The following is a 13,606-nucleotide window of genomic DNA, read 5'->3' as shown; positions in this document are numbered from 1 at the left end:
TTTACAGTGCGATTACTTTTGATTTTTGAATCATTTTTATGGACACATATTTTCTTAGAATGCCTGACTGACAATAAAGGAACTGTGTTGATACTGATAGTGTTTTGCCTTGCCCTTTTTTTACTGCATCTTCCCATGACATCATGATTTTCCTGCTCTCTTTTTGCTATTGGACTTTACTTTATGGCTGTACAAACCTGTGACATTACTCACAGCATTCATTGTTCTATCCCTTTCTTTTCCTTTTTTTGACAATCTTATCCTGTACTACCTACACAGGATTTGTCAGCGTACATTCCTTCCTTCATGTTCTTTCTCATTCTTTTTGCACAGCTATACTGTGCATAGCCTACTTTTCTTTCACTATATAAACCCCTGTATTTTACCTTGTAAAAAAAAAGGAACTCAAATCCAGACTTCTTCTCTACTCTCAAGTTCACTACTCTGCTACTTGTGATCCAGTGTGGTCACAACACTTCCCACTGCTACCACTGTCAACTGCTGTCATCGTCACTTCCCATTTTTGAAGTTATTGTTATCCCTTTCGATTAGAGTCCTTCTGAGCACTACAGTCTGTGCGTCAGGAGCCTGCTATCACTGGGAACCTCGTCACCTCGTCATCCTCATTGTTCTCAAACCTACCTTGTGCTACCATTAGCAAGGTAGTGCTCATGTATACTCATCACTAAGCCCCTATCTTCTATAAATTCAACTATCCCTCCTCCTCAAAACCCACACTCATACATCTCTGGGTTTTACTTTGAAGGATTGTTATACGTACCACCCCACAAACTACCAGACCACTCCACTGTTCTAGGAGGCAAAGCCCATAAACAAGTTCCCTGGAATCTGGGAGGATTGTGTGTTAGTTTGTTTTTGTGTGTGGTTTTCTAACAGCAGTTCTCATCATCAGCAACGTGGCACTATGCCTGTGTGGTGCAAAGGCAAGTCTTTTTGAATATTCTCTTCGTTATTGACACCTGTCCATGCTACCAATCAACTTTGGTGCATGACAGCGGCATTACATTCAACCATAAGGATATTTCACGGCACCATAGTATATACATCTACGTACAAGTTACACGCTGCGCACTAACCTCAAATCATCTGAACTGTTCCCTTGATACCCACAGAGTCAGTTTGCAATAGCTGGCACTTTGATTATCCAGCCAATCCTTGTTATAAAGTACCTTGGGAAGGGTACAAACTGGATTGCATTTTGTTAGCAGATTCTTGTTGCTCTGCCTTTGTTTGGCCGGCTTGGAACCTCACTGCAAGTAAAGGTTAACATCTTGCAATCTTGTATTATTGATAATTCCAAGCTCTTTCTCAATGTTTCTTTGCCAAAACATCACCTTCACCCTATATATTTTTTCCACCATTCCCTCGTCATCCCTCTCCACATTGCTCTCTTCTGAGCTCATAATGTCCTCTTCCAGACAATCAATCATGTCTTTCAGCCATTCCCATATTATAGTGTCTAGTGCACCGCTATGCTTCTTGGTTTTGATAACCATCTCCAATGTTTGTTTTCAACGTTTAAATTTCTATGAGATCTCAGTCAACTGTTCCCAAGAGCAAATAATGGGCTTACATTACTTTGTCTTTCCCTTTGTCTTGCTTGGTTCAACCTATCCTCCTGTTGTGTAATCAACCTCTTCTTAACTTCCTGCCATGTTTCCACTTCATCATTCAAATTGACTTGCCATTGAGCTGCTTTCCAGTACAATTTAACCCTATTAAATTTATCAATAATCAAATCTTCTGAATAGCTGTCTGGAGCTTCTGGAAGACACCATTTGTCTTTTGCTTGCTTCAGGTATTCAAGAAGATATTGGAATATCTTCTTGTTCCATTCAGAACCCATGTCTCCCCTCATATCAAAGTGTATGTCTTCTCTGTTGGGCCCAGTAGTGTTTTCATCACCTCTGTTATACGCAAGTACATCGCTTCTGACTGCAGAATTGTGTACAGCAAATTCTTTGTCCTGGCCAACATCAAACTTAGACTTGAACAAATGCCACAGCAGCCTCTATTTTATTGTAAGCTTTGTCCTAGGTTGTGTTGTATTCACTGACTGACCATATATTATATATGTAGCTCCTCACTATTTTTGAACTGTTTGATTTCTGCCGGTTTCTGTTTCTGTTGGCAGTAGTGTGGAGAACCACTCTGATTATGTAGGCTCTGTACACTCTGTGCAAGAGAGGCCAGACCGGGGAATGCCCAAAGCATTGCCACTTCCATCATGCTGATGAACCTTGCATCATCCTTGTTGTTCTCTGGGATTGACTCTCCTGGTCCGGGAGACAATGAAGGCCCTGTATTGGCATCAAGCCCCGGAGGTCCCTGTAACCCCTTTTCCTTTCATTGTGAGTGACAAATATACAATATTTACCCTTCTACTCACAACTTTGTGCGCTACCAATGTTGTTCTTGCAGATTGTCTATGATGCTTCCTCAATACACGAGTCATTACACGGCTTTGGGGAGTTGATTGAAAAGAGCGTGCAGTAGATTGTGGATCCATTACGTTGGAACCTTTGGTTGCTTCCTGGGTCTGACTACCACTATTGTGCATCTTGGAGGTGTTACTCAGGTCAGCATGCCTCGTCTTATTTCTCTTCTCCCCACATAAGTATGAATCTCTTAATGTGATAGGCAAGCAAGACAGTACCTCTTTCTGCACAAGCTGCTTGACACTTCAGGCAGCCAAAATTTTGAAGCTCTTAGCTTGATCATAATCTCCAAACCAATAGGGCTAGTAGCCCCCTGGAGCATGGTCTACCACGTCCTTTGGGACAACTACATAGGACATCCAAAAAGCCTAATAGAACATCCCATTGGACTATGTAGGATATCCCAATGGGACATCTGGGATAGACCAATGGTTCTACTTTCATTGGGATATCCTATTAATCACAAAGATGCCTGGGGTCCCTATAACAATTTATTCTATGGCAGATATGTGTTACTTACAAGTCTGATTGAAGATATAAATGGGTATATATTTCTATGCCATACACTTTATATTGTAAAGATGCAATAATTTTAATACATCTTACAAGCTATAGGATAGAAAGAACAATAATCTTTGTTTGTCTATTAATGCAAAGGGAAGGATTTACCATATCATCATGTGATCAAAGATACCTAAAATGATATTACTGTTTATTACAACCTTAAATTGGTCATACCATATATAATAGGACAAATATGCATTATTATGCCACATTCAGTAACAAGTTCAATTTATGATACTCTGAATTGGCTCCTGAGCTTTATGACCATAGTGATAATCATAAAATAGGTTTGTCCCTTATCAGCATACTCAACAAATACACAAATCAAACAAACCATGTGATGCAACACCAGATCTTAATAATATTATAACAGTATCTTACTTTTCATATATAACAATCTAAATCTTGAAAACTACTATTGAATTTTGACCTCATATTTGTCATTGTGTTACTGCAACAATAATCAACTGAACACATTTGGTGTGACAGTCACAAAGAGGTCAAGTCTAAATAATCTAAGATAGTGACAAGATGTTCCAAGGCAGAAACCAGTACATGGTGAACTGAGCCCAGACTAGGCCTATCTGGAATTTGGAATTTGTCACATGTCACAGACTACAGTGAACATGTCAATGTAGCATCATGTAATGTTGCAGCAGAGTGTGGATGAACCTGAGATCAAAATCCAGTAGTGCTATTGTGGACCTTTTGAGAATTGGCTTGGAATATTGCAGAAGGCATGCCTTAAAAGGAAGAGTTTTGTTTTGTTTTGTTTTGTTTTGTGACACATACAACTAGATATGGAGACTCCTTCTGAAGACCTGGGTTGGTGTTTTTCAGCCATCTTGTGTGACAAGCACATAATCTTAGTGAATTTCCCAAGACCCGCAGAAGTACCAAGCACAGGATCAGATCCTATGAAACAACAGTGGTTAGATTGGCTCATATATATCCACCCAATATGGAGGGAATTAGTTTTCACATACATCTCACAACCAAGCGTCATAAGCAATGGCAAGCATCTTAGTCATTGAAAATTAATAGATTTGATAGCTATGGTGCAGGATATATATTAGGATGTATGCAGACTTAGTTTCCCTGGAAAGATGATATTTGCATATACATACCACTGTAGCTGCCACTGGCAGCATTGGTGACTCTGCAGCTATATTCTGAAGAGTTTTGTTGTATGGACCCCAAACACCTCTATGATTAATGGATGAAATTTGGACCATTGGTCCATCTCAGATGTCCCATTGGGATATCCTACATAGTCCAATGGGATGTCCCATTAGGTTTTTTGGATGTCCCATGTAGTTGTACCATGCTCCAGGAGGCTACTAGCCCTGTTGGTTTGGAGATTATAATCAAGCTAAGAGCCCCAAAATTTTGGCTGCCTGAAGTGCTGCTTGAGCTTCTGTGAGATTGGCAACTGTAGCTGTCTTTTCTGCCTCCATCTGTGCTATGCCGAGCTTCAGTTGTTCTTCAGCCATTGCTCTCTCTTTATTAATTTTCCTCCTGTGCATCTACTCTTTTTCTAGCAATGCTTTGTTAAAATGTGCTTCAATAGCTATTCTCCATTCACTTTGGCCACTAGTTGTCCTGGCCTCTATATTTTCTATAATATTATTCATATGTTCTGCCATTTCTTCTCTTATTCGAGCCTACCTCTATGCATACCTTTCCTCTTGCTCTCGTAGCATGGAGATGAAGCCTGCCTCAAACTTAGCTTGGAGGTCTGTATGAACAGCTTGCATAGTTTGTGAATGGCGTCAAAGCTGCACAAATTCAAGAATGAAACACTCATATTCATTGCGTTAGGACATACCTTGGCTTCTAAACACCTTTTATCACTGACAGCATCCTTTTACAGTTTTACGCAAGCAAGCCCAGAGGATATCAAATTGGTCTACTTTGTAAAAGATCCTCTTTGTATTTGGGGATGGCTGTAATATATCCAGTGTAATAGGATCATCCTACCAACATCTTTAGCACACAAATACCTTGAGGCATAAAACAAAATCATTACATCTGGTTGCACAGACAGCATAATATTTGTCACTGCACTGCTGGATGTTGAGTAGCCCTTGATGGCTGCTACTATCAATGAAATCATTCTTGACATCACATTAGTTCCAGATTTTGATTTTGAATGGGAGAAAACTTACCTGTAAGTTTGCCATTAAATTATCCTGTATTTCTTGCTTATCCTCAAAGTCAAAGTCATCGCATATCCTCAACTGTAATAAAGAGTCTCCAACTTGCTGGTTGAGGGTTTGGTGCATCTTATGAGAGGTTATTGAGTACAGTTTGCAGTGGTCATTTGCTTCAAATACATGTTTAAATACTATTTCTCTCCAATGCTTAGGTGGCTAAAATAATATTGGTATGTTTTGAGTATTAGTGTTCAACAAACAAAAGAGCATGTGATATTGTGTCTGTTTGTCCTATTTACCAAGGGGAAAAATAAAAGTGAACAATAAAGCAGTAGCATCTGGTGATTGCTTGTGACTGATATAGAGAATGCGGGTCTAAACTCACAACGGATGGATAAAAACAAAAAATGGTGTGTCTACGACAGAACAAGGAACAATAGCTCACTTTTGTTAGTATCATTTCCTGTCCTCTCCCAGCGCAACAAGTGCAAAGATTCAAATGCTCCATCTCACAGGTGTGCACCATCATTGTCAATCCCACCACTGTACCTAACTAAACGCAATGCCTAACCATTGTGTATTCCAGCCACCGACCCAAGATGTGAGTAGATGCAACTGAATATATTTCAGTATCTCTTACTGACAAACCCTAGACGTCTGAAATACAGCTTAGGTGCTGTCTTTATACAACAATGCATTATAAACCCTGTTACGATAAACACTATTTTTGGACCTTTCCTTTGATTTTCATTCTCTGCTTTAACCTTTTACTATAGTTCACACTCCGTGCCATGAGGCACTTTTAACTCCACCTTCTCGTGCAGCGCAGCCTTTATTCTTCTTTTAGACACAAACTCTCTCACACAGTGGAGCTGGTCACACGGGCTGCACCCTCTGACATCATCAGCCACTAATTTTATCAACTATACAGTACATAGGTACAAACACTCTGTATTAGTATAAATACCCCAATAGATCAAGGAGACTCCTCAGCGAGTCCTCCTGTTGTATACCAACAAACTCTCTGCAGCTTAAGGGGTAACCACTCCCTCATCACTACCTTTATAGTGTGTTCTTGTGTGCGCCAGAGTAACTAAGTCTTGGTTGTTACAAACCCTGTCTTGCCAAGATCACCACCTGTACCGCAAGTTCAGCCCAACACCCTGATAGATACCCTTATGCCAAATTGATGCTTGGGGATGTAACTATGCATCCTTATATCCATGATTGCGTGGTTCATGTTTATGAAGGCCACTATCTATATTGGTTCACCATATTTTTCAAACGGCACTGTGTATAGTTCATCGGAAACAAGGAGTGTATTTAGCCAGCGATGAAATGTATCCAGTGGGTATGTGGCAGTAGGGTATGTAATGTTAGACTGGTGAAAGAGATAAAAGTAGGCGCACCTATCTGACATCAGTTTGGTGGTGTTGACAATATTGGTTTGTTCACGGAGGTGGTGCACCCATTGTGCTTCTGTGAGTACCTGTGGTTCAGTGAGGTAAGGAGGGAAGTGGGGAGGAAGGGTTTGTTGGTCAATGGGGGTGGTTTGGGACATGGTTGTTATTTTGGTAAGAGTGTGTAGGAGGGGATCCTGTTTGTATGCTTCACAATTTGTGTCTCTTTTTATATTTGCTCAGGATCTCGGATGCATTCTGTAGGTTTGCTTTTTCTTCCCATGAGTTTTTGGCCGATGGGTAATCCTTCTATTTGACTAAATATAGGTATCCCAATCTATTCTTTTTGTTGTATAGAATGGTTTCTACTTTGTATTCTTCTTGATCATTGATTATCTCTGCCGGTGGTCTTATGTAGTTTTCTCCATGGACTTTGGTTTGTTTGTACTGGGTCAGAAGAGTGGCGTGGAATATGGGATGGATTTTCCACGTGTCTGGGAGTTCTAGTCAGTAGTGAACCAGTGATACTTTTTCGAGGATGATAAATGGTCCTTCTCTTTTCCAACTGAACTTTTGATAGGGTGTTCCTTTCTTCTTTAGGTTAGTTGTTTCTAACCAAACCTTTTGTCCAATTGTAAACATGGGTAACAGATGAGTATTTTTACATGCGTGTTCGCTAGTTCGTGAGCTTGTAAGGCTACGGTCCTGGCTTTGAGGAGGTTGGATTGTCTTTTGTTTACTGCCGGTATGTTGGTTGTTATTGGCATTGTGGGGAGATCCCTAGGGTGGTATCCCATCATGAGGTAGAATGGGGATCCGTTTTGTGCCAAATGTGGTCTATAATTGTGGCAGAATTCTGCTGTTGTGAGATATTCTGTCCAATTGTGTGGTAAATTGTTGCAGAACATCTGTAAGTACATTTCTATCTCCTGGTTTACCCTTTCAGTTTCTCCGTCTGATTGGGGGTGATATGCGGTTAAAAGGTTAACTCCGTCTAGCCAATTCTTTGGTCACTTCTGATGCAAATTGCGGGCCTCTATCCGATATGAGTTTATCATGTAATCCAAATCTTTTGAACATGTGTTGATGAAATAGTTTAGCCATTCCTAATGCATCAATGGTTTTCTTGCAGGGTGATAGTATTCCCCCCTTTGTAAGGCCGTGGTCCACCACAACCATAAGACTGTCATATCTGTTGCTTTCAGGTAGATCTGTGATGAAGTCAACCAAAAGGTTCTTGAATGGTTCTGTAGTTTTTGGGCCCCAAATTGGTTGGATGGGTATTTTGGTTGGGTTGGTAATTGCCTTGCTTTGTTGGCATATTGCACATTAAGCAACAGATATGACAGTCTTATGGTTACTCTGGTGCACAACTCAGACAAGCTATAGAGAGGATGATGAGGGAGTGGTTACCCTTCTAGGCTTCAACAAGTTAGTTGTGAGGATACAACAGGAGGACTCACTGAGGAGTCTCCTTGATATATTGGGGTATTTATACTACTACAAGCTATTTATACATGTGTACTGTACAGTTGATGAAAGCAGTGGCTGGTGATATCATGGGCACAGCCTGTGTGACCAGCTCCACTGTGTGAGATACTTGTATCTAAAATAAGAAGGAAGGCAATGCGGCGCAAGAAAAAGGAGTTTGAACAAAAAGGAAAGTGCCGCATGGCACCATGTGTGAAAACTATAAAAAAGGTTAACGAGGAGAATGAAAATCAAAGGTCCAAAAATGTGTTATCGTAACAGTGACATAATCTTTGATCATCTGTGTCATACCTGGCCAATAGTAATGTCTTGTTACTAATTGGGTTGTTTTTAGCTGTCCCGGGTGTCCAGCTGTTACCAAATTGTGTTGTCATTGAATACATGCTTTTCTCTTGGTTACTGTGGGAATGTAAATGTAACAGCGACCTTTGTAAAACACGTCATTGTTTTTGATGGTCCAATCCTTGGGATCCAAATGCATTGGTAGTTTAATCCCTTCACATAAACCGTTTTGTATATGTGTGAAAAATAGGTTGGTGTTTGCTACTGCAGCGAAGACCATTTTTGGGAGTAGCAGTGTGTCTTGTTCTTTGTCTTCCGTGTATAAATCCGGTCTTCTGGACAGATTGTCCGGAATTGTCATTTGTGTTCCAGGTGCGTGTTCCAGCGTGTAATTGTACTGTGAGAGTAGAAGTTGCCAGCGCATTTGCTGTGGTGTCAATTTTCTGGCTTCTTGCCAGTACGTGAGATTTTTGTGATCAGTTAGTATCTCTACCATGTGGGCACTGCCTAAGATGTAATGTTTCCATTCTTTGAGTCCTCTGATTATGGCAAGTAGTTCCTTGTCATATAGTTGGTAGTTTTTTTTGGCTGGGGATAGAGTTTTGAGGAAGAAGGCACATGAATGCCATACTCCATTGTCATCGGGTTGGTTTAACACCGCTCCAGTTGCATGTTTGGATGCGTCTGCTGCAATCTGCAATGGTGTCTTTGGATCCGGTATCTGGGTAACCGGCAATTTACTGAAACGGTGCTTCAGTTGTGCAAATGCATCTTTTTCAGCCTTTGTCCAGTTCCAAAGTTTCCCTTTCTCTAGTAAGGCATTGAGTGGTTTTGTGAGTTCCAAGTAGTGACCGATGAATTTGTGGTAGAAGTTGCCAAATCTGAGGAACTTTTGAACCTCGTGGATGTCGGATGGTGTAGGCCAATTTTGAATCCCTGCTTATTTTACTGGGTCCATTTGCACTTGGTTCTGACGGACAATCATGCCAAGATACTCTATTTCGGCTACATTGAAGGTGCATTTCTCCAGTTTAAGATATAGGTTGTTTTCTAGTAGGCGTTGCAATACCTGTTTTGTCTGTATTATGTGTTCTTCTGCTCCTTTGCTGAATATAAGCATGTTATCCATATATATGATAAGCCATCCTTTGTCTATCATATCTGTGAACAAGTTGTTCATCATGTGTTGGAAGGTAGCTGAAGAGTTGCACATGCCGAAGAATATGACTGTTGGTTTGAAGAGTCCCTTTTGTGTTTTGAAAGCTGCCTTCCATTCGTCTTCTGAATTTATCCTTATGTTGTTGTACCCCCAATGTAGGTCCAGTTTTGTGAAATGTGATGCTCCTCATAATTTGTCTATGAGGTCAGTGTTGATGATGAGAACTGCTGTTAGAAAACCACACACAAAAACAAACTAACACACAATCCTCCCAGATTCCAGGGAACTTGTTTATGGGCTTTGCCTCCTAGAACAGTGGAGTGGTCTGGTTGTTTGTGGGGTGGTACGTATAACAATCCTTCAAAGTAAAACCCAGAGATGTATGAGTGTGGGTTTTGAGGAGGAGGGATAGTTGAATTTATAGAAGATAGGGGCTTAGTGACAAGTATACATGAGCACTACCTTGCTAATTGTAGCACAAGGTAGGTTTGAGAACAACGAGGATGACGAGGTGACAAGGTTCCCAGTGATAGCAGGCTCCTGACGCACAGACTGTAGTGCTCAGAAGGACTCTAATCGAAAGGGATGACAATCACTTTCAAAAGCGACAAGTGACGATGACAGCAGTTGACAGTGGTAGCAGTGGGAAGTGTTGTGACCACACTGGATCACAAGTAGCAGAGTAGTGAACTTGAGAGTAGAGAAGAAGTCTGGATTGGAGTTCCTTTTTTTTTACAAGGTAAAATACAGGGGTTTATATAGTAAAAGAAAAGTAGGCTATGCACAGTATAGCTGTGCAAAAAGAATGAGAAAGAACATGAAGGAAGGAATGTACGCTGACGAATCCTGTGTAGGTAGTACAGGATAAGATTGTCAAAAAAAGGAAAAGAAAGGGATAGAACAATGAATGCTGTGAGTAATGTCACAGGTTTGTACAGCCATAAAGTAAAGTCCAATAGCAAAAAGAGAGCAGGAAAATCATGATGTCATGGGAAGATGCAGTAAAAAAAGGGCAAGGCAAAACACTATCAGTATCAACACAGTTCCTTTATTGTCAGTCAGGCATTCTAAGAAAATATGTGTCCATAAAAATGATTCAAAAATCAAAAGTAATCGCACTGTAAATGAATGTTTTGCTGAAGAAAAAGAAACTGGAGCCACCGGTCCACCACCTAGTCCAAATCCAACAGTTCCATGGCCTTACCAATGGACTGGTTGTGTTGGACCACCTGATCAAACGAGGGAGGGAGAGGAGTAGTTCCAATTTGGAACAAGTGAGTCCCAGGCAGCGTGTGGTAGGTGTAGCTGTAGCGAAGACAATGGACAAAAGATAAGTGTACCCAAGTGAATGGGACAGCGATGAACATAGGCGATGCAAGGGGATGAACCTTCTCCAGCTCAAAAATTACCCACCCATGCTCCAACCAGGCAAGACGAGCGACCGATGTTTTGATAGTATATGATGGTAGATCGACGTCATGAAGATGGACCTGTTGCCCTATTTGAACCGGCCGCCGGGGCTTTGCTGATATCAGCAGTGGCACGAGGTAGTCAACGGATCGGCGACGGAAGCGGATAGGAAGTGGTGACATCAGAAATAGTGGGGGTGCAAATAAGATGAGGAGGAGGAGGGTGGAGGTGACAAAAAAGTGGATTAGAATGGGGATCCAGAAACGACCGTCAGGTGAGAATAAAAAGGAGAGGAAGGGGCCCATGGTGGGGCTAGGCAAAGGAAGGGGAGTAAGGGAAACGACAAAAGCAAGGGCGCAATGCAATGTGTAGCCAGTGGCGACACAAAAATTTGCCGAAATGCCGAAATGCCGAAAGTACCAAATGGAAAAGCAAAGGTGAGCGTGACTGGATTGCCTAATAGAGGTGATGCTGATCAGCCACAAGTTCGAAAAAGGCAATATTAATGACTATTCCACGTGGCACTGTGCCTGTGTGGCGCAAAGGCGAGTCTTTATCATGGGAAGTGGGTAAGAACCTCTGATTGTTTGTTTGTTGAGCTGATGGTAGTCTTGGCAGGGTCTTAATGATCCATCCTTTTTGTCTATGTAGAAGAAGGGGGACACCATTATAGATTTGCTTGGTCTGATGTACCCCTTTCTGAGGTTGTCGTTTAGGAATCCTTTAAGTGCCGTGCTTTCCTTAGGCTATAGAGGATAGAATTTGTAGCCCCTAGGTTCAAATTTAAGGTTTATCGCGTGATTGTAAACCCTTCTTTTGGGTAGTCTTTCCAATGCTTTCTTGTCAAAAACCTGTGAGAACTGTTTGTACATCTCGGGTAGTTCCATTATCTTTTTCCCAATGTTGTTCTGGATGGCTAGTTTCATCACAGTGTTAGTTTTTGCAAAGATCCATTTTTTGTGTACATAGTTGATCAATAGTTCCAGTTGATTGATTGTGATAGTGCGAGTCATGGATCGGTCAGCATGTGATTGGATGGTGTAGATAGCATGTTGGGTGTCTACACTTTTTGATGTCCAGTCTATTGTGGGGTTAACTTTGTTGAGCCACAGGTATCCGAGGAGAATGTCTTCTCCTCCTAATCTGGTGATGAGGAATATGCATGTGGCATTCCTTCCTCCTGCTTCTATTCATTGATAGGTGTAGTGGGTGATTTTTCCTCCGCTACTGATGGTTACATCTACGTTTTTGCACATGATGGGCATTTCAAGTTTGTTGAGTGGTAGGCAGTGCGTGATTGCAAATTTTATGTCCATGAAGTCATCTGTTGCCCCTGAGTCTATTAATGCTTTTGTTCCAATGGTTTTTTGTTGTCATGTGGTATGAATTCACAACAAGTTTCAAACTGATTGTGGCTATTGTTATAACAGCTCTTTTGGACAGTACCAACATTGGTGTGGGTCATCCTTATAAAAACCCTCTTTTTCTAATTCATCAATGGTGCTGGCTCGATCTGCTTTGTTGAGTTCTCTCCACATTTTGAGGATATGAGAAATTAAAATTCCTTTTCTGTCTTCCACCACTGTTTCTATCTCATCTTTTTCTACAGCCTCTGCCATTCTGATTCTTTGGTCCAGCTGTTTTCTTTTCTTCTTTTCTGGACAGAATTGTGACATGTGTCCTTGTTCTTTGCATATAAAGCATTGCCCTTCTCTTTTGAGTGAGTCTTCTTCATCCTTGGTTAATTGTTTTGCCAAAGACAATTGACTTCTTCCTCCCTTCTCTTCTTTCTTCTTTTCTCCTTTCTTTCCCCATTTTCCTTTGCTGATGCTATTTGAGTTCATCCAATTGGCATCTAGGCCTGCAACGGTGCTGATCCATCCTGCAATATTTTTGGGTTGTGTGGAGTTAAGTATATTCTAAAGGAGGTATAGACATATAGAACTTTTATACACCATGATTAGTCCTTCATTGTTCAAGCCGCTCTTCCCAGCTTCTACCATGAAATAGGAGTTGAATTTTACAGCTGTTTCTCCTGTTTCCATTTTCATCATCATGAATACCACGCTGGCCGTTGCTTTTACATCTGCGGTAATAAAGGTCCCGTGTACTCTGTCAATTTGGTCTCCTTCCATGCTAAGGCTGCTCCTTCTTTCATGTGAGAAAGGACTTTGAAGACCTTTTTCTTGTCTGAGTCATAGATGTTATCATTCACATCAAAGTATGCTTTTGCTGATAGCATCCATACATTTACTCTGTCCGCCATTCCATCAAAGTTGTCTATTTGTCCAAACTTGGTGGGTTGGGTACTGTGGGAAGTATCTGTGGTGTGGGAGGTGGTATTGGTTGGCCTTCTGCTGCGTATTCTTCAAAGGTGTTTTTGTTGTAGATGTTTTCTGTGGTTACTGGGGGATCGTGTTGGGTTCTGGGTATTAGCTGTGGGTGGCTGTCTGCGTAAAGCTGTAGCCAATGTGCTCTGGCCTCGTAGAAGGCGTCTGCTTGTTCTCTGGTGTGGAACCAAGTGACGTCAGGAAAGAGAGGTGGTGCTGCTATCCTTCCTTGTCTAGACAATACTGGGGGTGTTGCTGTCTGTGTTGGTTCTGCTTTGGTTTGTGCCCTGGTGGTGGGTCTCCTTCTTTGCAATGTTTTATCATCTTTTTCATCCCTTTGCTATAAAGTATGGGA

At 41.3% G+C, this 13,606-nt stretch overlaps 2 protein-coding genes across 2 annotated transcripts; both read right to left on the bottom strand.

Moving 5' to 3' along the window:
* Positions 1-922: 922 nt before the first annotated feature.
* SERLADRAFT_416689 (uncharacterized protein) lies at positions 923-2,581 on the bottom strand (the record flags this gene model as incomplete). The annotated part of the gene is made up of 4 exons (XM_007320498.1): positions 923-1,517; positions 1,595-1,956; positions 2,109-2,349; positions 2,411-2,581. 4 exons carry the CDS (start codon positions 2,579-2,581, stop codon positions 1,269-1,271), a joined length of 1,023 nt encoding a protein of 340 aa, XP_007320560.1.
* Positions 2,582-13,201: 10,620 nt separating this feature from the next.
* On the bottom strand, positions 13,202-13,584 carry SERLADRAFT_440049 (uncharacterized protein; the record flags this gene model as incomplete). Its single annotated transcript, XM_007320497.1, has 2 exons — positions 13,202-13,427; positions 13,496-13,584. The coding sequence occupies 2 exons, from the start codon at positions 13,582-13,584 to the stop codon at positions 13,202-13,204; spliced, it is 315 nt and encodes a 104-aa protein (XP_007320559.1).
* Positions 13,585-13,606: the final 22 nt, after the last annotated feature.

Source organism: Serpula lacrymans (genome assembly GCF_000218685.1).
Source record: "Serpula lacrymans var. lacrymans S7.9 unplaced genomic scaffold SERLAscaffold_9, whole genome shotgun sequence".
Taxonomy (NCBI): domain Eukaryota; kingdom Fungi; phylum Basidiomycota; class Agaricomycetes; order Boletales; family Serpulaceae; genus Serpula; species Serpula lacrymans.
This window is presented reverse-complemented; position numbering and strand designations above follow the sequence as displayed.